This window comes from Tenrec ecaudatus, chromosome 6 (genome assembly GCF_050624435.1).
Source record: "Tenrec ecaudatus isolate mTenEca1 chromosome 6, mTenEca1.hap1, whole genome shotgun sequence".
In the NCBI taxonomy this organism is placed as follows: Eukaryota; Metazoa; Chordata; class Mammalia; order Afrosoricida; family Tenrecidae; genus Tenrec; species Tenrec ecaudatus.
This window is the reverse complement of record NC_134535.1, coordinates 12,730,508-12,757,537: the sequence shown is the minus strand read 5'-3', so window position 1 is coordinate 12,757,537 and position 27,030 is coordinate 12,730,508. Positions and strand designations below refer to the sequence as shown.

Genomic DNA, 27,030 nt, shown 5'->3' with positions numbered 1-27,030 from the left:
TGATTGTTTGATGTGTGTTTGCAGTGAATAAACCAAGCATTCGAAATGTCAAAGAGCGTTAAGTAATTATTGATTGCGCCGCTGATGACATTTTCTTAATATACAATTACTCTTTGATATTAAAGCTCTTTCTTATACATAGGAGTGTCTCTGGATTTGTTTCTCTCGTCCACCCGGACTAACACACTAGGTTATTGTGGGTTCCTCTATCCAGAGGACCTTGTTCCTCATCTCTTATCTGCTCATGACATACTGAAGGCTCCCTCCAGGGTCTCAGACCATTCCAGAAGGGCAAGGTCTGAGAGTGACCCTGCAGAGAGGAGGGGCCTCTTTTGTGTTGAGTTCACTCAAGAAATATTTATTGGGTGCTTACTCTATATATATGTCAAAGGAGCCCTAGGGGCGCAGTGGGTTATGCATTAGGCTGCTAACCACAAGGTCAGCAGTTCAAAATCACCAGCCACTCTGGGGAAAGATATGGCTTTCTACTCCTATAAAGACTTAAAATCGCCTTGGAAACCCACAGGGGCAGTTCTACTTTGTTCTATAGGGTCACTGTGAGTTGGAAACGACCCGATGGCAGCGATTTAGGTTCAGTTACTAAGTGCCAAAGTGGCACTGTGCTACTAACCTCAAGGTCAGTGGTTCGACATCACCAGCCATCTGCTGGTGGAAAATAGAGGTCCTCTGGTGCCATAACGAGGTCGTGTCAGAAGCCGTGTTTCTGCATGTTACCAGGAGAGAGCACGGAAGAGAGAAGGAGCCTTGACGGCATGAATGAACATCACGGCCGCAACAGCGGGCCCAGACAAAACAATTGTGAGGATGGTGCAGGACCAGGCGGTCCTTCCATCTTGTCCTCAGGGCGCTAGGGCATCAGAATGGACTCCCTGGCAGTGGATTTGGCTGGGGTATTATAAGCCAGATATTGTCAGGGCCAGGGCACCAGGGAGCTTAAAAGCAGACCGGCTCGTGACCTCAGGGCCCCCAACCGCACACTGGGATGGGGTGGGGGCAAGCCGCGCCGCGCGGCGGAACCCAGGACAGTGCGACGGTGCGGAGGGGAGCGCTGGCCGGGCAGGGCCCTTTGGACCAGAGACTTCAATGAGCAAGAGCCGGCCCTGAGGCCCCGGGACTTTTCCAGAGGAGGGGTCAGTACGTGCCGAGACTCCGAGGTGTGCCCAAGCTGAGTCCCCAGGGGTGGGGGCAGGCGACGTTCAGGGTGGCGGCCCGGTGGCGCGACCGGGGGCCGGGCCGGGTGGAGCTTCCGGGTTTTAGAGCAGGCTGGCCGAGGGGCGCCATCTTCCTCTTTTCAGGGCCCGCAGGCGGGCCGCGCCCAGAGCCGCACAGGCGGGCGCGCCGGCAGGGGGCGCGTGGGCAGGGCGTGGGCGGAAGCGGGCGGGCCCCCTGGTGGGGTCGCCGGTCCAGGCCCCGCCCCTCGGGGCCCCGCCCACCGAGGCTGACGCGCAGGCGGGGCGGGGCGGGGCGTGGCGGACGGGAGCTGCGCGGCGGCGGCGGCGTTGACGGCGGCACCCGGAGCGGCGGAGCGAGGCTGCGCGACCACCATGGGGGCCCAACTGAGCACGGTAGGCGGGCGGGGCGCGCGGGGAGGCCTCGCGGCACGACACCCGCCCTCGCCGGGTCCTCAGCCCCGCGCGGCGCGCCTGCGACAGGGCGCGGAGGGGGCGGGGCGCGGCGGGCGGCCTGCGGGCCGGGGGCGCGGGACCGTGACTCACGCCTCAGGCAGCCGCGGGCGAGGGGGCGAGGGGGCTCGCCCAATGTGCCGAGGCCTGGCGGGCCGGGGCGCGTGTGTGTGCCCGCGTGTGGCAGGCTGTGTGCGAGTGTGAGTGAGAGTGAGTTTAAAGTGGGGGGGTGTGTCTGCGCACACGAGCGTGCGGGAGGACGAGGGGGTGTCTGAGGGGGGGGGTGACTCGGGGTGGGGAGAGGAGGGGAACGCGTCTATGTACGTGCGTGGGCAAGAGGGTGAGAACCAAACTGGTAGCCGGGGCGCCCCGCCGAGCCCCAGTGACCTTTAAGGGCCGAGTAGAACTGCCCCATGGGGAGTCAGCCTGTTGTGTCAGTGCTTCCCCAACGGAGTGCTCAAGCACTGCGCCACCAGCACCCCGAGGAAGAATGCGCGTGGCCCGCGCGAGAGCGTCAGTGTGAGAGCCCGAGTGTGGGTAGGAATGTGAATGGGGGCGGGCAAGAGGGTGTGCGTATGTGTGTGTGTCTGTGAGTGGATGCCGCGTGGGTGAGAATCGTGTGGGAGCGACTGAGTGATGTGACTTGTGTCAGAGGGCGAGTACGGCGGGGAATGTGTGCGATTGGGAAAGTGGGAGAGGGAGTTGATGCGTGAGATCGAGGGTCTGTTGTGTTCACGCATGAGGGCGTCGCGCGCGCGGACACCCGGACGCGTGGTAAGGCGAATGAGCGTGGCCGAGTCCGGGTTTGCTAAGTCATACATGAGTGCGTATGACTGTGCGTGTGAGTGTTCGAGGGGGTACAGATGAGGGTGCGTTCCTGTGGTGGTGCTGGATCAGCTTTCTCTCTGCAAGTGCGCCAGCAGCCTCAGGACCAGTGCTAGTTACCCAACAGAATTTAACCAGCAGGTCGAAGGAAGATCCCGGCGTTAGCCAGCGCCACAGCCCTGAGCCAGCCTGACTGTGGCGACGGATCCAAAGTCCACCCTCAAGCTGCCACTTTTGGGCCTGCCCGGGGCCTCCACCCCAGGCCGGCCTCCTCTCCAGTTTCCTACAAGCCGAAGGGGTGGGGCTGTGGGATGGGGAGGCACCAATGGGCGGGTCCAAACCGGAGCTTGGCAGCCCAGTCTAATGTGCACAGTCACCTGGGCGCTGGTGAAGGCTAGATTCGGATTCAGTTTTATCTAGGATGGAAAGGCAAAATTTCAGCCGAGGGCCCAGCCAGAATGAACTAGTTTGAAGCCCTGGCCAGAACAACCCCCTGCTTTGACCCGCACAGTTGGTGAAATGGATCCCCCTGAAGCGGGTGGGAGGGGCTGGCACCTGGGAGGATTAGGCCTAGCGCCCCTGCCCCCACCGTGCCCCGCCCCCTGGGTTCAGGAACTTGGAGGAACTCCTGCTTCTACCCTACTGACTCCCTGAGTCTAGGGGACAAGGATGGGGGCCTGGATACTTGTTCATTAAAGGGTGACCCAGCCCAGGACTGTGGAGGGCACTCAGACCTAAGAATAGTTTTGTCCAGGACAAACCCGCGGACTTGTCCTAGCCTCTGATGGTGCACCCCAGAAGCCGAAACCAACCCCCACTCCCCAATATTCTAACACTCTGCTCACGGCCCCTTTTCCTGGACTGCCTCTTACCTTGCTGCAGATGTTGAACTGTGTTTGTCCATAGATCCCCTGTCCCTTGTACGTAGTCAGCCCTCTGTACACTGTTGGGCAGACAGAAGCCCTCTGGCCAGCTAGCACCCTGCTTTGGAACAGGGAGACCTATGCCAACTCCCATCCCATCTGTCCAAGGGGTGGGCAAGTTCCTTTTGGGCCCTGCTGGGATCCCCTACGGCACAGGAAGGTCTTATTTGTTGCCAAGAACACCCATGCCAGGCCTTGCCAGGCCTCGTGTGTCCCAGTGACACTCTTATCTGGTGGGCAGAGGCCTTATCTGGGCCATGCAGTCTGGGAGGGAACCTCTCTCAGACTCCGGGGGCTGCCTGCAGAATCAGCCAGCCACTTGGTGGGAACGTTGGAAGCTTGGTTTGCCATCCTGGAGTGTGGACATTGCCACTAGACACGGAGGTCCCAAGAGTCAGCTCAATGTGAGTCTCTGTGGGGCTCTGCTAGGCTTCCTCCCCAGGTAGCATCCCTGTGGGCTGTTCATGGACCCTCCGCACCCCAGGGAGTAGGCTAAAGTCCAGGGCAGAGGGACCAGACAGCTGCTGTCCACCTGCTTTTCCTCTTGGATCTCCTCCCCCCACAATCCTGTGCCAGGACCCCCCCTCCTGCAGCACTTCCTAAGCTCCCTCCTACTTCCTCTCCCATCCCTTTCCGGAGAAGGGGACCCCAGGGAGCCACCCACCCTAGCACACAGATCCTGGTGCTGGGGCAGCTGGCAGGCAGTACAGCAGCAGCAGGTGAGCAAGTGGGCCACAAGCTAGGCTGAGCCCCAGGGCAGGGAGTGGGCCCATAGGGAAGGCCAGGCTTACCAGGTTGGAGGGTGCCTCGTAGGTCCCTCCACCCTTCTCCAGGCCTGGCTTGGGCAGGGCAGCCCCAATAGAGGATTCCAGGGGACCAGCAGTCGGGCCAGATGCCCAGTAGCTGGGAGGCCAGCATTGCTGGGCCCCTCAGAGATGATGGGTGAGTTGGGGGTCTCCGCACAGGCCTCCCCAGGTGGTCAGGACCTGGGACTCAGGTGGATGGGGTGCCCACCATGAGTGTGTGTGTGTGTGTGTGTGTTCACTTGTCCATGAACACAGCCCCCCTGAGGAGGGGCAGGGCATTGGGTGTGTGTGTGTGTGTGTGTGTGTGTCCACTTGTCCGTGAACACAGCCCCCTGAGGTGGGGCAGGGCATTGGGTGTGTGTGTGTGTGTGTGTGTGTGTGTCCACTTGTCCGTGAACACAGCCCCCTGAGGAGGGGTAGGGCATTGGGTGTGTGTGTGTGTGTGTGTGTGTCCACTTGTCCGTGAACACAGCCCCCCTGAGGAGGGGCAGGGCATTGGCCTTAGCCATCTGTTCCTGTTTACTCGGCCTGGTGGACAGGGCTATGACTAGGAAGAGTCTCTTCCAAACCCACTTTGAATCTGGTCAGGCCTCCAACTCTCCAGACGACAGTGCACCCCACTCCCTGCCCCTGGCCACGGCCCGCACTTCCTCTGCCCGTGGCCATTGTCCTGTTGGATAGGCTGTGTCCCCCACCCCGGGTATGGGCCCTGGTATGGGTGAGCCTGCCAAGACTTGTGGACTAAGTGACTTAAAGACATGCTGGCCCCCGATGTGAGTTTTTCACATAAAATGTGAAAAGTCGGGTAGCCCTGACTCAGACCTGTGGACTCACAGCCACTGGGGTTTACAGCCCAGCAGCCCTGGGATCGGGTCCTTACCCAAGCCTTGGCTTCCTCACTTGAAGTTGTGGCAGTAACTGCACCAGCTCCCAGCGTTGGCAGGACCTGGAGGCTGTTGGCGGGACCAGAGTGGTCCCTTTGGCTGGTCTTGCCCCACATGCCTGGTAGTAGGTAGCAGGGGCTGGAAGCAAGGCCACAGCCTTTGTCAGCTGCCCTGTGGGTGGCTCTTGGGTGCACTCCTTGAGGGTGGTATGTCCTTTCTGTGTTTACCAGGGGAAGATGGGCAAAGCCAGGCAGCGGGAGTCCCAGGCCCACTTCCAAGGCCTGGGCTCGTCAGAGTGCAGTCAATTTTCAGACAAACAGGATGGGCTGTGCCCCTCACTGACCTAGGAGGAGTCTGGGTGCTTATCCTGGTTCTAGAAACTTCCAGGTCAAATAAAGAGAGACAGTGGGGTTGGTGACCTGGGACTGGGACTTGTCCCTTCATCAAATCCTGGACTGAGGGCCTCCTGCTCTGGGGACACAGGGTAACAAGACCCTGTGTTCACGCGTGTGAGGGCTGAGGCCAGCTTCAAGCTGGCACCCAGAGACTTGGAGCTGTTGCCGGAGCAATGTCTCACGCACCTCCTGCACACATCTTGGGCCCCACAGTTGGGCTGACGGGGAAGATGTAAGTGGTGTCCAACTTCACCAGGGGGAGGAAGAACCAAGATTGCAGCCCCAGGCTGATTCCTGTGAGGTTGGGGTCAGCTGTACCTTCACCTTCAACCCTCTCTCCCCAGCCCCACCCCCAGAATCCCAACACCAACAGCACTGTGCTGCCCACAGCATTCTCTGTGCCTCCGCTGGGTCTGGTCACTGGTGGCAGTCGCCACAGAAGTCACAGGCCACGCTCAACAATTATGGGGTTAGCAAGATACAATTCGGGATCAGGAAAAATCCCGGACAGCTCCTTGGCCATGCCCTCAGGCAGCCTCTTTTCTGACCCTTGACCTTTCAGCCCCTGGGTCCAGTCTCTGCCCTACTTGTGCAAGTATTACAAAACTCTTCAACTCTGTCAATAAATGCCCAGAGGCACCCCACTCTTCAGTAAGCCTAGGCCCGAAGGCTCTCACCTCTTGCTCTGTGGTTTTAGGTGGCCACATACTCTGAGGCACTGAAAGCCTGCTGTGCTGTCTCCAGCTTGTCTCCTGGGCCTAGAAGGTTCTCAGCATAGACACCTTGCATCCCAAGAATATGCTCAGCTCCTGTTCCTCCTTTTTGAGATGGTAGTGAGGTTCTCTAGTCCCCCTCTGGGATGGCGCATTGTATGCCTCATGAGATTGCGAAAGTGACCCATCCCCTAGTTGGGCTTCCAGCCACTTTATTCGTCCAGTTCCACCTCTACCTGATGCCACACACTTTATTTGTGTTATTAGCAGGTCATCCAATCTGCTTGGTGGGCCACAAACAGCGCTCATTGGCATAGCCCCACCCAGTCAGAGGTGCCCGAAGACCCTGGCGAGAGGCCACAGAAAGAGTATCCATCCCCACTGCAGGAGTAACCCAGGGTGGAAACTGGAAACTGAGGCCAGACTTTGCCTTGGGGCCCCCTAAGTCTTTTCCTCCCCTGTCAGAGGGACAGTGGCTATTCCTGCCCAGGGGCTGGGGGAGTGTCAGGAGACCACTGGGTAGGTATTTGCTGCTGTGACAGAGCTGCTAGCCCAGGTCTCACCTACATGGAAAGCATACTCCAGTGGGCACCAACTGAGTGGCTCTAAATGACACTTTAAGTTCATGTCCAGGCTCCGAACAATGGGAATTTCCTGTGACTGCGTTCAGCTTTTCCCCTCAGTGATATTCCTTCCCCAAGGAGGTGGTCTCTGTGATTGCCATGGGAGGGGCCGGGTCACAGTGACCAGCAGAGTGGCCTCTGCCTGCACCTCAGGGGGCTTGTGGAGTGGACAAGGGCCTCGGGAAGTCTGGAGAAGGCCTGGTTAACTGGGGAGGAGGCAGTCTGGGAAAGCTTTACAGGGGAAGTGATACTGAAGCTGCAGAGAGCAGGTGGAAGGTATTCAGGGTAGAAAACCAAACCAAGCCCATTGCTGTCATGTCAATTCTGACTCCCGTAGAGCAGAGTAGACCTGCATGCTCCGTGAGGGGTTCCGGCCTGTGAAGTGTGGCCGGTGGCTTGGAACCTGTAACCTTTGGTTAGCTGCCAAGCTTAACTGCTGCACCGCTAGGGCTCCATTCATGGTCTGCAGTGCCGAGGGTGCCCTGGCATGGCAGGGTGTGGGGAGTCGGTGAGCTGCTTGTTGGTTTGGGCAGGCGGGGTCTGGACCAGGTGCTCAGACCTCACTGTACCAGGTGGTAGAGTAGGGGGTTCACCTCTAGCCTCCATGACTTTGGCTAGGGAGGGTACCTACTCTGGGCAGCCTGTCCCTCTGTCTCCTCGTTCTTTTCCTTGGACTAACCCTTAGCCTCTCCGCCTAGGAGAGCCTGCATCCCCAGCGAGTTACTCACTCTCCAGGTCTCAGTATCCTTCTCTGGTTGATGGGAGGTAACTGGGTATCCCCACCCCACCCCCACACACCACCACCACTCAGCAGGGCCAGCACGGAGCAAGCCTCACTGATGTTCTTACTGGGCCCCATCTGCTTTCCTCCTGTCACCCCCACCCTACCTGGCAAGGTGGGGTGCCCTCAGGGTGCACTTGATGAGCAGGACTCTGTGACCCTGCAGTTTGTGGTGCCTACCAGGGCCTTATCCACAGCCCAGAGTGAGTGCTAGGACATGCCTGGTGAGCATGACTGTGTGACTCTGCTCTGGAGGGTGGGGGCTGGGCCAGGAGCCCTCAGCCTCCTTTTGAGACCCACATTGCCCACATAGCATACCAAGGGCTCCATGGGGTGAGGCATCCGCTGCAGGTCCTCCCCTGGGGAGAAACACCTTGTTCTGGGCCCAACAAAGGCCCCTGGGCGCTGCCAGAATGAAGCTGCTGGGCCGGTTTGGGGCCTGGTGGGGTGGGGCTGGAGGAGCCTCTGCCCTTTAACAGGCATTCTATTTGTGTCCCCCGGTGGGGGCGGGAGAACTCCCCTGTGCAGGGCCCACACTTCCTGGGCAGAGACCCTCTGCGATTGAGGCCAGAGACCCGAGGGCTGGAACAGAGGACCCCTGAGTTATACTGTGCAGTGCTTCTAGGCACTGGCAGGACACCCGGTGTGTCTGGCTAGTTCAGGGCCTCATGGGGCCCTGGGGCAGAGAGAAACTGACCCTGGACCCCTCACTGGAGGAGGTCAAGGGTTGGAGGAAGCCGAGAGGAAGCCGGGCTGCTGAGGTCTCAGAGTGCCCTCTCAAGGCTGAGGGTGCAGGGGAGATCCAGTGGGGCATCTAGGGTGGGGGCGCATCTCACTCAGCCTAATAGAACAGGGTGGGGGGACCATCCTTCAGGTCAGTGCTCTGTAGAACACTCTGCCCCCGAAGCACGGGGGCCCCTGTGCAAGCACAGGGCTCAGCTCTGATGAACAAGGCAACGAGGGGCTCTTGGAGGTGAGGGTAAGAAAAGCACACCCCATGATTTCAGACAGAAGCAAACTTGGGAGGGAGGTACTGGGGGAGGGCAAGTGAACGAGCCACTAGGACAGGGGAATCTCAGTGTTGACCTGGCACTCTGAACACCAAGGTGAGCTTTCCTTCCATGCCACTTTTCCTCAGGAAGTCATTTCACACACCCATTACCCAGGTGCCCCCACTGCGAACATTTTCCCGTATTGCTCTGTGTGTGTGTGTGTGTGTGTGTGTGTGTGTGTGTACGTACGTGTACAAGCCCTGGTATCGCTTTGAGTATTTGTGTGTGTGTGTGTGTGTGTATACAAGGAGCCCTGGTATCGCTTTGAGTATACTTTGGACTGCCAGCCACAAGGTCAGCCGTTCAAACCCACCAGCTCCTTGGGAGAAAGACCAAACCAGTCTGCTCCCATAAAGATGAATAGCCTGGGAAACCCTGCAGGCGCTCCCAGAGTCAGAATCAACTCGATGGCTGTGGATTTGTGTGGTGGTGGTATTCTGTGGATTGTGTGTGTGTGTTCCCTGTGTGTCGTTGGTTTTGTTGTTGTTTGCTATTGGAGGGTAAATTGCAGACAGAATGCCTCTTCGCCCCTAAATTCCTGTATCCCCTGCCCTGTAGTGAGCACCTGTGTCGTAAGAACAAGAGCGCTCTGTTAGGTGACCACACCGACACACGGTTACCTAACCCACAACCCTGTTCACATTTCAGCCATCCTCCACAGGTGTCCTTTATGCCCCGTTCCCCAGCGCAGAACTCACCCACGATTGGGCGAGCAGTACACGCTTCTTTGACCCCCTTCGGGCCTCACTGCCTCAGCCTTTCTCTGGCTTCGTGGCACTGGTATTTGGAAGCGTATCTTCCCGTTTTTTGTCGTTAGAATCAAAACTTTGTTATAGAGCTCAGCCCAACTCAGTCCACCCTTATGGACAGGGTAGAACTGCCCCTTGTGGGTTTCCAAGACTGTAACTCTTCACAGGAGTAGAAAGCCTCATCCTCCCACCCCCTGCGGCTGGTTAGCAGCCCAACCAACGTGTAACCACTGCACCTCCAGGGTGCCTACAACGTCCTGGCAGCCGAAGTGAATCAGCTAAATGTACATGCTGAGTCAGGCAGCCTTCTTCAGCCCGGTCCCCCAGGGGAAGTGTCAGCCTGGAAGAATTTCCTGCCCCCACAGACTGAGCGGGTTTGGGGCTCTGTCCCCCATTGCTGGGTTATGACTTTCCTGAGGCTGGATTTGGGTATGCACCAAAATGGATTGTGGAGCCCCTTGAGTGAGGGTGGCTGGCAGAGGGACAACGAGAGCTGTTGTGTCTGGGGGGGCTCTCGCTGACCTCGCTGTCCTTTCAGTTGGGGCACGTGGTGCTCTCCCCAGTCTGGTTTGTCTACAACCTGCTCATGAAGCTGTTCCAGCGCTCCACCCCTGCCATCACCCTAGAGAGCCCGGACATCAAGTACCCGCTGCGGCTGGTCGACAAGGAGGTGAGTGTGGGGCCCAGAGCAGCGTTAAACCCACTGCCAGCGAGTCCTTTCTGTCCATCCTAACAGCCTTGTAGGCCAGGCTAGAACTGCCCTGGTGGGTTTCTGCGATTTTGCATCTCTACAGGAGTAGAGGCCACCTCTTCTGTGAAGCTGCTGCTAGTTTCAAACTCCTGACCCTGCAGTTAGCTGCCAAGGCATACATAGCCCAGGACACCTTTAGGGCTCCTTCAGGAGTGTCACAGCATTTCCCAGGCAGAGTGTCCCTGATGCAGGTCTCACTAGCAACCCGTTTTACAGACAGGAAGAGCAAGGTGCTGTCGCTGGCCAACGCCCCAGTGAGTGGCAGAGGTGGGATTTGAGCCCAGGTTTCTCTGACCTCTGGGCCCCTCCTCTCTCTCCCACAGAAGGTCAACTTGGAAGGGATCCTTCCTGGTTTGGGGGGTCCAGGCCTCCACTGTGAGTCGGGGGTCAAGCCAAACTCAGATCCAGGGGTGCGCCCCCCCAACCACATGCTTCCCAATATGTGCCCAGTTCCATAGGGGGAAGGGCTCACCCTCCTTCTGTTCCTCCACTCCCTGGTACTCTGCGTCGCAGGCCCGAAGCACTGTTGGAGTCCCCAGTGGGCTTCACAACACGACTGCACCTACCCCTGCCAGGAGGCACCCCAGCCTGTTTTCCTCAAATGTCTGAGGGGCTTGAAACCCAACACACGTCTTTGCCCTCCCACCAGGAAGGACTGCATCTTCTCCCACCACCAACACACACGCGCGCGCGCGCACACAGCCTCACGTGGAGAGTGGCCGGGGAATTGTCACAGCAACCCTGGACCCTCACCTCCACCCAGCCTGTCCGCAGGCTTGAACTGCTCCCCAGGGGTTGCAGGGCTCCATGGCATAGAACATGGGCCTCCCATGGCGTGCGCGCCTGCACCACACCACACCCAGGGGCCACGCAGACATCCAAGAGCAAGCCACCAAAGATGAAAACCCGCCCCCTGCAGCCCAGTGCTACTGGGCAGAGGCCTGCACAACACCTCCTCTCCCTACAAGCAAACCAGAATGCTGTGCGTCCTGTTTGGTTTGTTTTGTTAAACAAACTTCATGGTGAACTGCGGAACAGTTCACAGAGCAGATCGTCAATTCCCATCTGGTTTCCTCTCCCTGATTTGCAAGTCCTACTGTGTAACTTCCCTTATCCCACTTCCTCCCTGTGTTCCCTGTTCACATTCCTCCCCCTTCCCAAGACCTTCTGAGTTTTGTTTTTGGGAAGGCGCTGCCCTTTTGATCTCAAATGGTTGGTGACTCAAAGATGGGTGGGGCTCTCCCTGGGATGATTATTCCCCTTAGAGATCTGCTGATTAAACCAAAAACCAAGGGGGAGCGGGGAGAGAGGGGAAAAAAGAGGACTTGATGCAAAGGGCTTAAGTGGAGAGCAAATTCTTTGAGAATGATGAGGGCAAAGAATGTACAGATGTGCTTTACACAATTGATGTATGTGTGGACTGTGATAAGAGTTATATGAGTCCCTAATAAAATGTTTAAAAAAAAACAAAACCAAAAACCAAACTCACTGCCATTGAGTCGATGCCATCTCACAGCGACCCTACAGGACAGGGTAGAACTGTCCCTGAGAGTTTCTGAGATCTGGGCCCCTCTGGGAGTTTCTGCCCCTGAGAGTTTCTGAGAGAAAGCCCCATCTTTCTCTCTAGGAGCAAGCAGCGGGTGGTTTTGAACTGCTGGCCTTGGGGATTGTAGTCCAACATGTAATGATTGTACCACGAGGGAGGGATCCCATAGACCTGCTGATTGGGGGGCTGAGAAGTCAGTCATGGGAGGGGGGAGTTCTGATGTAGACCCGAAGGTAACTCAGGCCCACAGTGTGGGGGGTTCTACCAGTCTCTGCCCACCAGTAAGCATGATTGGTTTTTAAAAATAATTTTGAGGATTGTTTTGTTAAAACATTGTTTTGCAATTTGCTGTATTGTAGAGATACTGTCTGATCTGTAGGTGCTTACTATAAACTTCCTGCCTGTGAAAGTTAAAGTTCCCTTTGCCCTACAAGGACACATCCCCCAGCCCATAGCAGGGGTCAGCTTGCACCCCACCAAACCCTTTCCTTTGACATCCATGCATGCAAGAGGGCTTCAGCCAGCTCATGGAAAAGCCTATTATCCTGCGTTTTCCCTTTTTATTTTTTTAATTAAAAAAAAAGGTTTTTTCCCCATATCTTTGTAATGACCTTTTAACTTTCTTTGTAAGATGCTCTTTCTTGAGGGCACTATGGTGAGACTTTGTTTCATGTTCTTTGGACACATGATCAGCAGGGACCAAGGCCACCATGCTTTACCAAGGTCAAAGGAGTGGGGCAGCGCACAAGGGGAAGCCCCTCAAAGAGATAGATGGCTGCAGTGGCTGCAGCCGTGGGCTCAGGGGCAAGGACAGTGAGGATGGCGCCAGACGGGACGGTGTCTCATTCAGTTGTACATCGATCGGATCCTTATGAGACGACACCCAACATTGGCGGCACAACCTTTTAAAAGCCCCCTCCCCACCACCCCCTGGCAAGCAAACACACACACACACACACACACACACACACACACCCCATTGCATCAGGTGGAGTCCCACTCAGAGGGACGATGGATGACAGAGCAGGACATCTCCCTAGGGTTGCTGTCTGTCATCCTCCTGGGGGTAGATGGCCGGGTCTTTCTTTTGAGAGCACCGCTGGGTGGGTTTGATTCGGAGCCCTGGAGGCTAGTCGTGGTGAAGGGTCATCGAGTGGGGTCTACAGACAACAGAGGGGACCGCTGCTTGTCCTGCACCATGCTCCCAGTTGTTGTGTCTGAGCCCATCGCTGCAGCCACTGTGTCAGTCCATCTCAGGGTCTTCCTCTTTTTGGCTGACCAAAGTCTGGCCATCCTTGCCTCTAAGTTGCATGCTGGCTACCCTTGCTCTAGGATGTGTTGGCTCTTCTGGCAGTCAGTCCGCGGTGTGTTTCATACTCGATGCCAGCACCACCGTGCAGGCGCATCATTTGTCTGCGGCCCTCTTTGTTCATGGTCCAGGTTTCACAGTGAAAACACCAGCACTGGACGCAGGCACCTTAGCCCTTAACATGATGCCCTTGCTCTCCAAGGTTTTTCCCAGTGCAGTAGGTGCGTGGGTTTCTTGACGGCTGCTCCCAGGGTTGTTGAGTACAGATTCAAGGAAAATAAAATCTCTCCGTTGAGCATGAAGTTGCCTCTAGGTCCAATTTTGAGGAGTTGAGTTTTCCTTAAGTTGTAAACTACCCTAAAGGCTCAGCTGAAGTCACAGGTTGTTAGTAAGCCTTCCTCCGCTTCTGATGCCAAGTTCTTCTTCATAGAGCCTAGCTTCTGGGATTCTCTGCTCCACGTTCAGATTGAATACATGCGGTGAAGAGCTGCAACCTGGTACAGGCCTTCCCTGACTCTAAATCATGAAGTGCCCTGTTGTTCTCCTCTAACCACTGACTGCCTCTTGGTCTGAGTCTAGGCTCTGCGTGAATACAGTGGAGTGTTCTGGAACGCCCATTCTTCACAAGCGTTATCCACACTTGGTTATCATCCACACAATCGAATGTCATTTGCGTAGTCAAGAAAACACAAGCAAACATCTTTCTGGTATTCTTTGCTTTTAGCTAAGCTCCTTGTCAGTGCCCTGCTGCAGTTGTTTTTTGTTTTGTTTTTCCGTTATCTTGCCTCCTAATGTTATTCTAGAATGTGTGCATTCTGTTGTGCCACCTTTCTTTGGAATGGGCACAAATGTGAGCTCTTTTAGTCAGTTGGCCCGGTGCCTGTCATCCAGATTGCGTGGCATAAACTAATGCGTGCTTCCAGCGCCGTGTCAGTGTGTTGGCACATTTCAGTTGGTAGTCTGCCAGTGCCTGGTGCCTCGTTTTTGCTAGTGCCCTCTGTGAAGCTTGCTCTTCTCACTCTGCACCGTATGCTGCTGCCCCTTGACATGGCTGGGCATCAAGCAGCTCTTTTGGGAGCAGTGACTGTGTATCCTCCCATCTCTTCTTTGGCTGCTTCCTGCGTGATTCAGTATTTTGTCCATGGACTCCTTCAGTATTGCAACTGTGGGCTTGAATTCTTCTCTTCAGGTCTTCCAGCTTAAGAAAGGCTGAGTGAGTTCCTGCTGGTCGGCTTTCTGACTCCAGGTCTGTGCACATTTTCCCCATTAGCATTATCATACTGTCCTGCTTTTGTTTCTTCCCTTGGCTTCAACGACGTCTCTACTTCAGAGTCTAGTCTCTCCTCACGTCCACTTTGGTCTTTTCTTTCCAGCTTTTCAGTGGCCTGTTGCTTTCTTCATGTGTGATGATCTTGATGTTGTCCCACCCACAACCTGCTGAGTCTTTACTCACCTAGTGTTCAGTGTGTCAGGTTTGTTCTTGAGATGTTTTCTGAGCTCAGGTTGGATCTAAGACACTCAGGGTCATATTTTGACTCTGGCAGACTCTGTTTTCTTCAGCATCATACTGGATGTACCTAAGAGAGGTGGACGACCTGTTCCACAGGTGGCCCCTGACCTTGTTTTGGCTGATGTCACTGAATTTGTCAAATGCCCCTTCCCACGGAGGTACCGGGAATCATTGTGATCACTGTGTGTGCTGTCTGATGAGGCCTGCGTGTGGTCACATTTATCTTGTTGAAAAAGGGTATTGCAATGAGGTGGTCACTGGTATGGCAAAATACTGTTGTGTGACCTGCAGCGTTGTTTCTATCATCAAGGTCATATTTTCCAACTACGGAGCCTTCCTCTTGGTTCCAATGTTCGCATTCCAGCCGCCAGCCATTCCCAATGGATGCTGACTGCCTGTGTGGCCAATAGCAGACTGAAACTGGTTTCACTGAAGTCGTTGGTCCACACATTTAAATGAGAGCTGTATTAGCTGGACTTCCTTGTAGACACACGTATTATCCTGTTAGTTGCCGCGTGCAAACCATTAGCCCCACCCAGCGATTTATGGACGTGTACAGATGTTTGTATAAGATGTTCCGGGCTGTTTGTTGAACGCAGTGTGGCGGGCGACACCACCCAGTGGCAGAGCCCTACTGCCTGGCACCTTGCCAGAAGGCGTCTCTCGCTAGGGGCTTTCAGCCTTCCCTTCCCTTCTCCTCCAAAACTGCCTGGTGCCTGGCTTTCCGGCCTGGAGCCTCAGGACCATCAGTAATCCTGGAAATGTCTCCGAGAGGCAGTTTTGGGGCCTGGCAGCTGCCTGTACACCTAACGAATCACCCGGAAGCCAGTCCTCCTGACACGGCCCATCCCCTGCCCTAGGACTTCAGCCCAGCGGATCTCTCCTCAAACCCCCCCAGGCCCAGGCAATTCTTTCATGACAGAGCCCCAACCCATCTCCTGGGAGGAGCCTCTGAGATGCTCTGCCCCCCTGGCCCTCCCCCAGGTGATAACCCCTCTGTCCACCTGCGGGTCTTGTCTCATCAACTGACTTGCTTCATGGGGGAGTGTGACCATGTGCATGTCAGCTGCCCATCTCCCACACACCCCCTCTGTTCTCACCCGCCTGGCTGCCCCTGTGTGCAGCGGGATTCCTCAGGGCCTCCTGGAGGCCTGGGCAGGGTGAGGGCACCTGCATTCAGTTCCTCTCTGATGGCTGTGCCGTGAGAACCAGAGTGGCTCCTAGCCCACTTACCCGAGGCCCCACTCTGCTCTGCACAGCCTGGCTTATGCTGGGACATCCAGAAACTGGCAGGCCTCCTGCCCTTCCCAGCCAGCCACCGTCCATGCTGTATGCCGGCCCAGGGTGTTGGAATACAGTGGCTTCCAGACGTCCCTGGAGGCCTGCGCTGGGTGTGGGGGCCTTGCTGCAGCCTCGGCCCCGGTTTGCCAACCCGACCCTGAAGTCCCTGCCCCCAGGGCCTCCCTCGAGCTGACTTGTCTGAGCAGAGGTGACTTCTCTGGTCCCCAGCTCTGTTAGGTTCTTGAGTGATTTCCTCCTTCCTGGAACTTTCTGGGCCATTCAGCAGCCTCTCCTGCATCAGCTTCCCACAGGAGCACCTGTGTGTGGCTAGGTGGGTCATACCTTGCTCAGAGCCAGCGGCACCTGGTCCCTCTGGGTTCATACCCCATGTGCAAGTGTGTACCCACCTGGTGTCTGCTGAGTCACTCTGCACCAGCTCCCTCTTTTGTGGGCCTTGGGAGGAGGAGGGCTGGTGAGGGCACCCTGACCGGCAGCTCTGTGGTCTTTGCAGAACATCAGCCATGACACCCGACGGTTCCGCTTTGCCCTGCCATCACCCCAGCACATCCTGGGTCTGCCCATTGGTGAGTCATTTCGGGCACTGGATCAGAGGGGTGGGCAGGCAGGGAAGGCTTCCAGGAGGAGGTGGGCAGGTAAGAGGAGAGCAGAAGGGTCCAGCCTGCAGAGGCCAGGGGGCAGGAAGCTGGGCTGTGGGGGCAAGGACAGCTGAGGGAGCTGGCTGACCAGACCCAGAGGACAGCTGCAGGGGTGGCAGGTGGCCCACAGTGACCCTGTCCACCCTGCCGCAGGCCAGCACATCTACCTCTCGGCTCGGATTGATGGCAGCTTGGTTGTCCGGCCCTACACGCCCGTCTCCAGTGACAATGACAAGGGCTTTGTGGACCTGGTCATCAAGGTGAGTGAGGGCCATAGCCGTGCCAGGCGGGGGCACCACCCTACTTCAGCCAGTTTCCAGAGCCCAGCCCTCATACAGGCCTGGTTTCTCTGAACCTAGCAACTTGGAGTATACCCACAAACTCCCGGGGCGGAGAAGTCTCTGCAGAGGGCTTGGGCTTGGGCTTGGGCTGGGCTTCTACAGCCCACAGGAGAGGGGAACAGGGGATGAGCTGGGGGGCCAGCAAGGAGGCCCCACTTGCCATTGGGAGAACCTGCACTGGGACTCCAGGGTGGTGGAGTGGGAGTGTGCCCCGGGTCTGCCAGCAGGGTGAGGAGCCCCTCGTGGCCGGTGCAAGTGGCGGAGTTGAGCCCCACACCAGCCCTGCTGCCTTTTCTTTGCTGGCCCTTCCTGGGGAGAGGGGCAGAGTCAGAGAACCCCACTGGGCCGTAGCTGAAGTTCTGAGGGTGGGATAGGAGGTGGGCTTCTCAGATGGGACTCCTGTAGACCAACGGGGGGTCTATGTGACCCTTTTGCAGGGGTCACCGATTCATAATGTCGCAAAATGACAGTGATGCAGTAGCAAGGAAAGTAATGTTATGGTTAGGGGGTCACCACCACCTGAGGGACTGCGTGACAGGGTCGCGGCCTGAGGGAGGTGGAGAACCGCTGGCCTACTCCTGAGGGCCAACCCTAGGAAGGCCCTCGTCTGGGAGCACATAGGGCAGGACCCAGGGCCTTGTAGTGGGGTATGGAGGACGTTCCTGAGCGGGGAGGAGGTTCAGGGATTGACGTGGCCCTGGAGCAGGGTGCAAAGGGGTCAGGTCAGGCAGGGTCTCAGAGACCCGTTCCTGATGTAGTTAGCTGGGGACTTTGCCCCAAAGCACGGGGGACAAGTTTCGGGTTAGTGCGCATGTCCCATTGAAGGCGCTGCCCAAGCAGGTAGCTCCCTGGACTGAGAGAGAAGGAAACATTAACACCGGGCCAGGCCCCCAGCCCCTCAGCCCTGGAGAAAGTGTACGTTCCCGGCATCCAAGGCTGGGACAGCAAGTTCTGTCACTTCTCCCGCCTCACTGCCTCCTAGCCTTGCAGACACCACCCTCCTTAACTGGTTCTGTTTCCTCCCCTCTGTCATAGTCCTACGTGCCCTGCGGGGCGTGCCACAGTCACCTTTGGGGATTCTACCCAAGCCCTGAGCAGGGCCAGCTGCTCGCCCTCTGTGCACAGAGGGTCTGCATGCGGCCCTCTCCCCAGCCCGGGGGTCCCAGAGGGCACAGGCCTGAGTCCCAGAGCTTCCCAGGACATGGATGTTTCTAGAAGAACACTAAAGTGAAAAGAATGCCACCAGGAGGGGCAGAACTGGGTGCACTTCCCCGAGGCCCCAGCGGGAGGGGGTGGCCACGGGGATGCTGCTTGTCGGGGTGCTGACACACAGCCCGCTGCCTGCCCATGGACCTCGGATACCAGGCCACTGCCACTTTGTCCTTCCAGGGAGGTGTGAGGTGGAAGGCAGGCTTCGGGGGAGGGATGGGGCCTCGTTCAGCCATGGAGGAGCCCCAGGGACAGAGGACTAAAGGTGTTCGGGTTTGTCTTGCAGGTTTACTTCAAAGACACCCACCCCAAGTTTCCCGCCGGAGGGAAGATGTCCCAGTACCTGGAAAGCATGAAGATCGGGGACACCATTGAGTTCCGGGGCCCCAATGGGCTGCTGGTCTACCAGGGCAAAGGTGACCTGGACTGGGTGGGGCATAAGCTGCCAGCAGGGGGTGCAGGCTGGCTGTCCTTGGGGGTCACATGTAGCTCACCAACTGACTGAGGCTGACTCTGAAAACGAACAAGTGGAAAGGCTGAGGTGGCAGACCCATGCCCAGTGAGGGGCCCCTCCTCACTCTTCACTGCCATGGGGGTTTGAGACTCTGGGCTGTAGCCCTGACCCACTCTGGGCTGGGGTCCCAGCATCCCGATCCTTTGTCCCTTTAGCACCCTAGTGTCTGGGCTGTCCGGTGACACACACCCCCTCCCTGCCCCAGACGTGGAGGGAGGGGAGCAGGTCTCCAGTGGCCGAAGTCCAGTGAGTCTCACACCTCTTCCTTGATGCCCAGGGAAGTTTGCCATCCGTCCAGATAAGAAATCCAGCCCCGTTATCAAGACTGTGAAGTCTGTGGGCATGATTGCAGGAGGGACAGGTATGTGGAGCCTGACAGTCATCCAGCCTCAGCATGTCACAGGCTGGGGGTCCTGCATGTCATGGGGTCGGGGCGGGTCCCTGGCAGGCGCTCACTGGGCTGTTTTGCAGGCATCACCCCCATGCTGCAGGTGATCCGGGCCATCATGAAAGACCCCGACGACCACACCGTGTGCCACCTGCTCTTTGCCAACCAGGTCAGGAGTCAGCACTCGGCACCGCGGGGGAAGTGGTCTCCACATCGGGGAGGGGCGGCTCAGACTTCTGAGAGCCCAGTGTCTGACTGGGGGCTCTGGGGGCTGGAATGGGGAGACAGCCCCTGTGTTCACGGCCCCTTCCCTAGGCCTGCTGCTCATCTGCCGGCCTGCTGTGTGGCCATGGGCCAGTCCTTTCCCTCTCTGAGCCCAGGTCTGTCCGGGGTCGTCGATAGGCATGGACAGCCTGGGAAGCCCTGTTTGGGTCACCACTGTGAGTCAGAACTCAACCTGGTAACAGTGGGATATGGCCAAATTAGGTCCTGTGTGGGTGGAGCCTGCTCCCCAGGAAGGGTCTGCCTGCCTTTCACCTGCCTTGGGGCTGTTTGTCACAGGCAAACCGTTCTGAGTCACAAAGCTCTCCGGTCCTGATTTCCAAACAGTCCCTGAGCTCAGACCGGCTGCCCACTGGCCCCAGAGTGTGTTTCCTGTGGGAGTGGAAGTGCACCGGGTGGAGGGCAGGACCTGTGAAGGGGTGCAGGGAGGGGGGGGGGCGGAGGTAAGTGGACGGGAGGCAGCTGTTTCCTAATGTGGGCAAGCAGCGTGAGAGACCAAGTGTAAAACAGCCTTGAGGTCGAGAAGGGCCCGGCAGCCAGTCCCTGACCTCTCAGTTCTGTGCTCTGCCCCGGGGATATCGGGGTGCGTGCGTGACTCAGCAGTTCAGTGCCTGATGATGGGGCACAAGGCTGGAATTTGAACCTACCCTGGGTGCCTTAGACCTTCTAAGAGGTCTCAGCCTTGGCAAGCCTGTGGAGCAGGTCCCTGGGCACGCAGCCACAGGGAGGGCCACCTCCGCATCGGGCACATGCTGAAGGGAGCATTACCCCTTTGTGGGCCATAGAGCCATGCTTCTGTGAGCTCTCCCACCAGAGTGAGAGTAAGAGAAGGGCATTTGCCTGTGTCCAGCACCCGAGTGAGCGGCAGGGAGCCTTGGTGGGGCTGTGGGTGGAGTGCTAAACTGCTTGGTTGGTGGTTCAGACCCACCAGTCGCTCTGAGAAAGAAAGAGGAGGCTCTGCACTCTCAAAGATTGAGCAGCTGAGAAATCCCACAAAGGTTCTGCGGTCCACTCAGTGGGTGTTGTTTTTATTTTTAAGTGGGGCAGTGATGAGTTCAGTCAGCAAGATGATGTTGGGTTTGGGGGGAACATCCATGTGTGGCCCTCGGGGGACATTTCTGTGGAGTGTCTCCTGGCTGGGCCCTGCCTCCCACCCTCCCTCTGACTGCTTGGCTCGACTTCCCATAGACGGAGAAGGACATCCTGCTACGGCCTGAGCTGGAGGAGCTGAGGAACGAGCATTCTGCCCGCTTCAAGCTCTGGTACACAGTGGACCGCGCCCCGGAAGGTGAGCCTGCCTGCCTGCCTCTGCTTTGCTCCTCTGGTCTCATTCCAGGCCCCGTGCCAAGCCCCGTCTTCCAGGTGTCAGGCTGCTCTGACAGAAATAAAAGGCACCCTGGTGGGGTAGGCTGCTCACAAGGCTGGCAGTTCAGACCCACCAGCCACTCCATGGGAGAAAGATGGATTTGTCCACCATGGCCCTGGCCTCTGCTGCTCCAGATTGAGATCTTGAGTGTGTGCTTCCAAGGTGCCCAGGAGTTCATTCTTCTTTTTTGGTGGGGGGCCTCTTACCTCTCTGTCACAATCCCTACATTCCTCCAGTGTGTCAAGCACATTTTCACATTTGCCGCCATCATCATTTTCAAAGCATTCTCTTCCCACCTGAGCCCCTGATATCAGCTCCCCATTTCTTCCCCCTCCCTCACAAACCCTAGGTTTGTTATAATTATTGTTTTCATATCTTACATCATCCTCCATCACTCCTCACCCACTTTTCTGTTATTCGTCCCCCTGGGAGAGGGTTCTAGATTGATCCTTGTGATCGATTACCCCTTTCTCCCCACTACCCTCCTCTAATCCTCGTGGTATCTCTACTTTCATTGTTGACCCTGAGGGGTTTATCTATCCTTGATTGCCTGTGTTGCTGGCTCTTACCTGTAGCAGTGTGCATGCTTTGGTCTAATCCGATTTGTAAGGTAGAATTGAGATCATGATAGTGGGAGGAAGGAAGCACCAGTGAGCTAGAGGAAAGTTGTCTTTCATCGGTGCTATACTGCACCCTGACTGGCTCTTCTCTTCCCTATGACTCCTCTGTGAGGGGCTGTCCAGTTGTCTACAGATGGGCATTGGGTCTCCACTCCATGCGCCCCCCCCCATCCATGTTGGGTATGTTTTTATTCTGGGTCTTAGATGCCTACCTAATCCCGTCAACACCTCGTGATCACACAGGCTCGTGTACTTCTTCCATGTGGATTTTGTTGCTTCACAGCTAGATGGCCGCTTGTTTATCTTCAAGCCTTTAAGACCACAGACACTGTATCTTTTGATAGCCGGGCTCCATCAGCTTTCTTCACCACATTTGCTTATGCACCTGCTTTGTCTCCAGCAATTGTGTCGGGAAGGTGAGCATCAAGGAATTCCAGTTTAATTGAACAAAGTGTTCTTGCATTGAGGTCCCTGGCAGCTTTCAGTGGTTGTTTCTTTCCCTGGGGAAATCTGTTCTTGACCTTTGTAATAGCAGTCCCATACACTGTCTGACCTCTGCACTCCCCAGATTCCCTTCAGCATCAGAGGCTCCAGGCACATCCCTGCAGTGAGGCTCGGACCCCTCGTTACTCTTGACGAGCGCGTGTCTTCCCCATCTCCCACCGCTGGGCAGTCGTGCCGGGTCCTTTTGCTATCAGGCACACAATCTGATTAGCGCTTCATCCCCGAGTCCTCCGAGTCAGTAACTCAGTCACTTTAGGGGGCTGCTCAGTTGTCTCCATACTCAATTCTAGGACATTCTCTGCTTCCTCGTACTCATTGCCATTCATGTAAGTTTTCCCAATCATGGCAAACGCAGCACTCTCCCATTCCATAGCTTCTACTTGTATAATTCAGTCCCATTGATGATACTCTTCATGGTATGCAACTGTTATTGCTGTCCTTTTCCAGATTATTCTACCACCATTGACATACACCCAATGGCCCCTAAGCATTGAGCTACCCCCAGCTCTTTCCCCTTTCACCCATGGCAACCAGTGGTCAAGTTTGGTTGGGTTTTTTAGTGGTTTTCTTGATACTGTGTTCACATACACTTTCATGGTTCCCTTGCTCTTGAAATGAGCTGTAGGAGGAGCAGAGTTCATTCCATAATAGGCCCGAGTTCCCTCTCTCACCGCCCCCACCCCCATCACACTGGGCTGCCAGGATGCGGAGCGAGCGTTCCAGGAGGCTGTGTGAGCGCCCCGTGCCACACAGCTAGAAAGCAGCACCAGAACCTTCCTGCCCGCCGTCCTGCCTCCTGCCCCCATCCTGCCCTAGCCTAGGGCTCCTCGGCCCTTTTCTACTTGGGCGAGACGCTCTTGGCCAGAGAAACGGGCAGCATGGGCACACACTTCCAGAAGCACCTAGAGTTTATTACGCGTTTGGCGTCTGAATTGGTTCTTTGGGTCACTGCACCTTTCAGAGTGGCTACATTTCTCTTGACACCTCCCCTACCTCCCCCATACATGTGGGCCCTTGCCCACAGCCCGCACCTGGCAGAGGGCCCGGTGGAGGCTCACCCAAGGGCAGGATCTCCCCAGGGTGCCACTCCTGAGGGGCTTTGCTCCTAGGCTGCAGTTCATACCCTGTTGTTGCTGCTGCTGCCGCCAGTGCCAACTCAAGCTGCCCTCCAGGACAGCGTAGCCCTGCCCACCAGACCGCTTCGCTAGCCTGCCACCGTGATGGGATGAGACCATCGTGCCTTTGCTCCAGGGGCCCATGACTTCTCTATCAACAGTCCAGTGAAGGAGGTCACCGTGTGTCACCAGGACTCCTGCTGTGCCCGTGGGCCACCTTACTCCTTGTTCCCGCCCATCACAGCCTGCTGTGGGGCGAGGGGGTGGGTGGTCTGAGCAGAATCAACGGCCCCCTGGGTCTTCCTGAGGTCACTGGTGCAAATGGAGGCTGTCCTCTGGGGAGCGAAGCACCGTTGGTGGCCCTCCGCCCAAGGGAGAGACGTGGGTACACGACCAGCCACATCCCTTCTATCCATAGAAAGCAACAGTCCCAACAGCTTGCTGCTGGGTGGTGTCAGGGGCCCGTGGGAACGGTGTGAATTGGGGAGTATCTGCCCAACCCAGCCGACTTGCCTTCTTTTCCGGAGTGCTGGGAATCTGGATTTTCATGGGGAAACTCAACTTTGGAAACTGGAAGTTTCCAAACACCACGTGGGCCCTCTTACCCACCCACAGTGCCTCTGCCACCCCATGCTCTACTGCTCCCTGAAAGTGAGCTTGTGGCTCCCCCATCTCAGGAGGGGGGACCTGTGGTCCTGCTGGGCCCCCAGGCCTCTGGTCAGGCGAGGCCAGCCATCTGAGCCTCCACTTGCGTGCCTCAGAAGTCACCATCCGAGGCAGCGGGCAGACCAAGCTTGAGGGTACAGATTGGGGCTGGGTACAACACCCAGAGCCCCGTGGGGTGGGGTGGGGCCGGCAGGGTGGCTCCTAGCTGGAGCTGCTGGGCTTCTTCCTTAAAGAAAGGAGCCCCTGATCTTGTAGCCACGCCTAGATCCAAAGGGGAGACGTGGCCTGGCACTCCGTCCTGACTGCAGTTGAATAGTCTGGAGGGTGTGTGCCCAGCCAGTGAGAGTGCCCTGCCTGGGCCTCCAGGCCTCCTCCCTCCCCCGCCACCTGCACGTGTCAGGCCTCCGCCTAGCAGGAGGGGTGCCAACACTGACCCCTGGTGGTGGTGCGGAGCAATGCAAGGCCAAGATGTCACCGTGAGAGAGGGGCTTGGTTGACTCAACCCACTGCCCCAGAGTCGATTCTGGCTCATAGTGACCCTCTAAGACAGGACAGAACTGCTCCTGTGGGTTCCTGAGACTGTCCATCCTCACAGGAGTATAAAGCTGCATCTTCCTTCTGAGGAGCAGCTGGTGGTCAAACTGCTGACCTTGAGACCACATAGGGTTTCTAAGGCTGTACGTCTTCACCAGGAGAGCAGATGGCCTCCTCCTCCCACCGAGGGGCTGATGGATTTGAACCAGCAATCTGAGCAGTCCTATGCCTGCCCAACAGTGGGCTCTCGGTTACTGCTCTCACATTTACCGTCGCCCGGGCCCACTCGAGAGACATCAAGGTGTTGCCCTAGCGCCAGGTACAGGTGGAAATTCTGGACGTGAGGAAGGAGTGGGAATAGGCCCAGGAGAGCGGCTCAGACACATAGCGGAGACAGCCAGCCGCCCCCCGAGTCTCCCCCGCAGGGCCGGCCCTCACCACACGTGTAAAGAAAAATGCCACGTAACAGACAGTCCTTGTGAAATTGAGATGTCTCGCGTGCCTCCCGGGTAGCGTTACACAAGGCATGCTCAGTTCTGTTAGCAAGAGCCGGGGTGTGCGCCTGCGCCCTGCCTGGTTCCCGGAGGGGTTACGGCGCCTTCCAGACTGCCTTGGTGAGTCAGAGTGTGACAACTGGGAAGTGGTGAGAAGGGGCAAAGGCGGGGCCAGCAATGCTTTCCATACAGAAACGCAGGCAGTGGTGCCATGAGGGATTGCCAGGATGGGTGACCTCAGTAATCGGAGCTGCCCAGCAGCTACTGTGAAAACAGATGTGATGGTGACCGAGCCAAGAAACAAGGGCGGGGGACCTCTGCTCCCCTGCCCAGCTCTGCTCTGCCAACTTCTCTGGGCCTGAGGTCGGCTGGGCCTGGCTTGGCCACTCCCTCAGGGGCCCCATGAACAGACGGGACTTGGGGTCCAGGAACCGGAGCCCTCAGGTCTGGCAGGAGCCGGAGGCAGCGTCGGTAACCCAGTGGCCCCTCTCTCTGCTTCTCCCACCTCTTCCAACACAGCCCACCTCTGCCTCTCTGACTTCTCCCCTGTGATCCCTGCAGGGCTAGGTGGGAGAGTCACCCTGCCCATTGGGCAGCACTCAGGCTGCCAGGGTCAGGAGGAGGCAGTGGGGTGGGTGGGAGCTGAGCTCAAGTCCTGGAGGTGCCCTTGTCCCATCATGTGAACCCAGACATCTGAGATGTTAGCCCCACCTTGTCTGCCCCTGGGGTGGTCTTTGGGTTCAGGGCCTCCAGAGAGGTGGTGTGGGTGTGGGGATGTGTGAAGGGCTGAGCAGCAGGTGTGGGATGGTAGGATCTGAACCACGGGTGGAGTGAATGCGCCAAGTTGGGGGCAGTGGTGGTAGCCAGTGGGTGGGCTCACCTGCTGCTCTCTCACCCACAGCCTGGGACTACAGCCAAGGCTTCGTGAACCAGGAGATGATCCGAGACCATCTCCCGCCACCAGAGGAGGAGCCCCTGGTGCTGATGTGTGGCCCCCCGCCCATGATCCAGTACGCCTGCCTGCCCAACCTGGACCGCGTGGGCCACGCCAAGGAGCGCTGCTTCTCCTTCTGAAAGGGAGCACCCACCTGCCCATGCGCACACCCTGCACCTGTCCTCACCCACCTCCTTGCCATCATTCCTTAACATCCCCTACCACATCCACACTGGGGCCAGCCTGGCCTGGGGACTCCCCACAGGAGCAGGGCCCCAGTTTAGGTGGGTGTCCCCATAGCCCTTCCTCACCCATACCCTAACCGACAGACACTATAGGGCTGAGGCTGCCGCCACCAGCTCCCCCACGTCCAGCAGGGGATCAGGGTCTGGAGAGAAAGACTGTGGACAAGCAGCACAGGCCTGCAGGGCCAGAGGCCACCCTGGTAGTGTGGTGACCCTGGCCTGCCACCCCAGGGCAGATCCCTCAGTATGCCCGGTAAGCATGGGCTTCACTGTGCTTCCTCAGCTGCAGTGAACAATTGCACCACCACCTTTGAGACACGCTGACATCATCCATGACAGCTTAGTGTGAAAGCACAAGTAAGCCCATTCTTACTGGACTTAGCAACCTGTGGGTGGCAAGTTACACTGTCCCTGCTGCCACCCGGACTGCCAGCCTCAGGGCCCGGGAGCCCGTCGAAGGGCTGGGCTGCTGGGGCAGCGAGGCAGGCCCTGACCAGGGCTGGAGCAGGAAGCGGGTGCTTGCCAGTGTACCCACACTTGGTGCCTTGGGGGTTCCCAGCTGGATTGCCTACAGCACTTGGGTCCAGGACCAGGGGCACCTGACAGATGTGGAAGCCAGATGTTTATTTCATCCTGTGCCCCAAGCCCCACCCCCACCTTCTCCCCAGCCTGGGGGTCTGGGCAGTGCCTCGTGCCCCGAGATGTGCAGATCCTTGGGTGGCCCCGACGTTGCCTTCAGACAGCAGCTGTTAGCCTCTCGCACACCGGCTTTCCCAGTCATTTACGAGCAGAAAGAATGGAGTAAAACTTTGCTACTGGTGACCCTTCTGCCACTGTGCAGGGTCGCGCTTTTTGTGTGCGTGTGTGTGCAGTGAGGCATGGAGAGGGGACTGCACGGGGCTCCCATGTACCTTGGACATAATCCACACACCATGGAATTCCTAAGTTCATTCCCAGAAGAGCCATACAGCCATCACTACAATCAGTTTTAGAGCATTTTCTTTCTCATACTCCTTGCTGTTCCTCCCAACTTCCCCTGCCATACCCCCAATAATTTTAACAAGTTTTATTGACATATAATTCACATATGCGCAATTCAGTAGTTTAAACATATTGAAAAGTTGTGTAATCATCTCCATAATCAGTTTTAGAATGTTTTCTTTTTTGTACTCATTATTAGTTCCCTATCCCCTGCCATCTCTCCTGCCATAACTCCAAGAAATCTAGTTTCTGTCTCTAAATTTACCTATCCTAGATTTCATAGGAGGAAAAACAATTCAAAGCAAAACAAAATCAACAACACAGTGTTGAAAACCTTAGTTGAAAAGATGACAAACTAATGAAAGCTAGGACAAATTTCAAGTGGGTCAA

At 57.0% G+C, this 27,030-nt stretch overlaps 1 protein-coding gene across 1 annotated transcript; it reads left to right on the top strand.

Moving 5' to 3' along the window:
- The first annotated feature begins 1,430 nt into the window (after positions 1-1,430).
- Positions 1,431-26,800, top strand: CYB5R3 (cytochrome b5 reductase 3). The gene is made up of 9 exons (XM_075550960.1): positions 1,431-1,586; positions 9,933-10,064; positions 16,303-16,375; positions 16,601-16,707; positions 18,284-18,413; positions 18,789-18,872; positions 18,983-19,068; positions 20,370-20,469; positions 25,382-26,800. Exons 1-9 carry the CDS (start codon positions 1,566-1,568, stop codon positions 25,552-25,554), a joined length of 906 nt encoding a protein of 301 aa, XP_075407075.1. The 5' UTR covers positions 1,431-1,565; the 3' UTR covers positions 25,555-26,800.
- Positions 26,801-27,030: the final 230 nt, after the last annotated feature.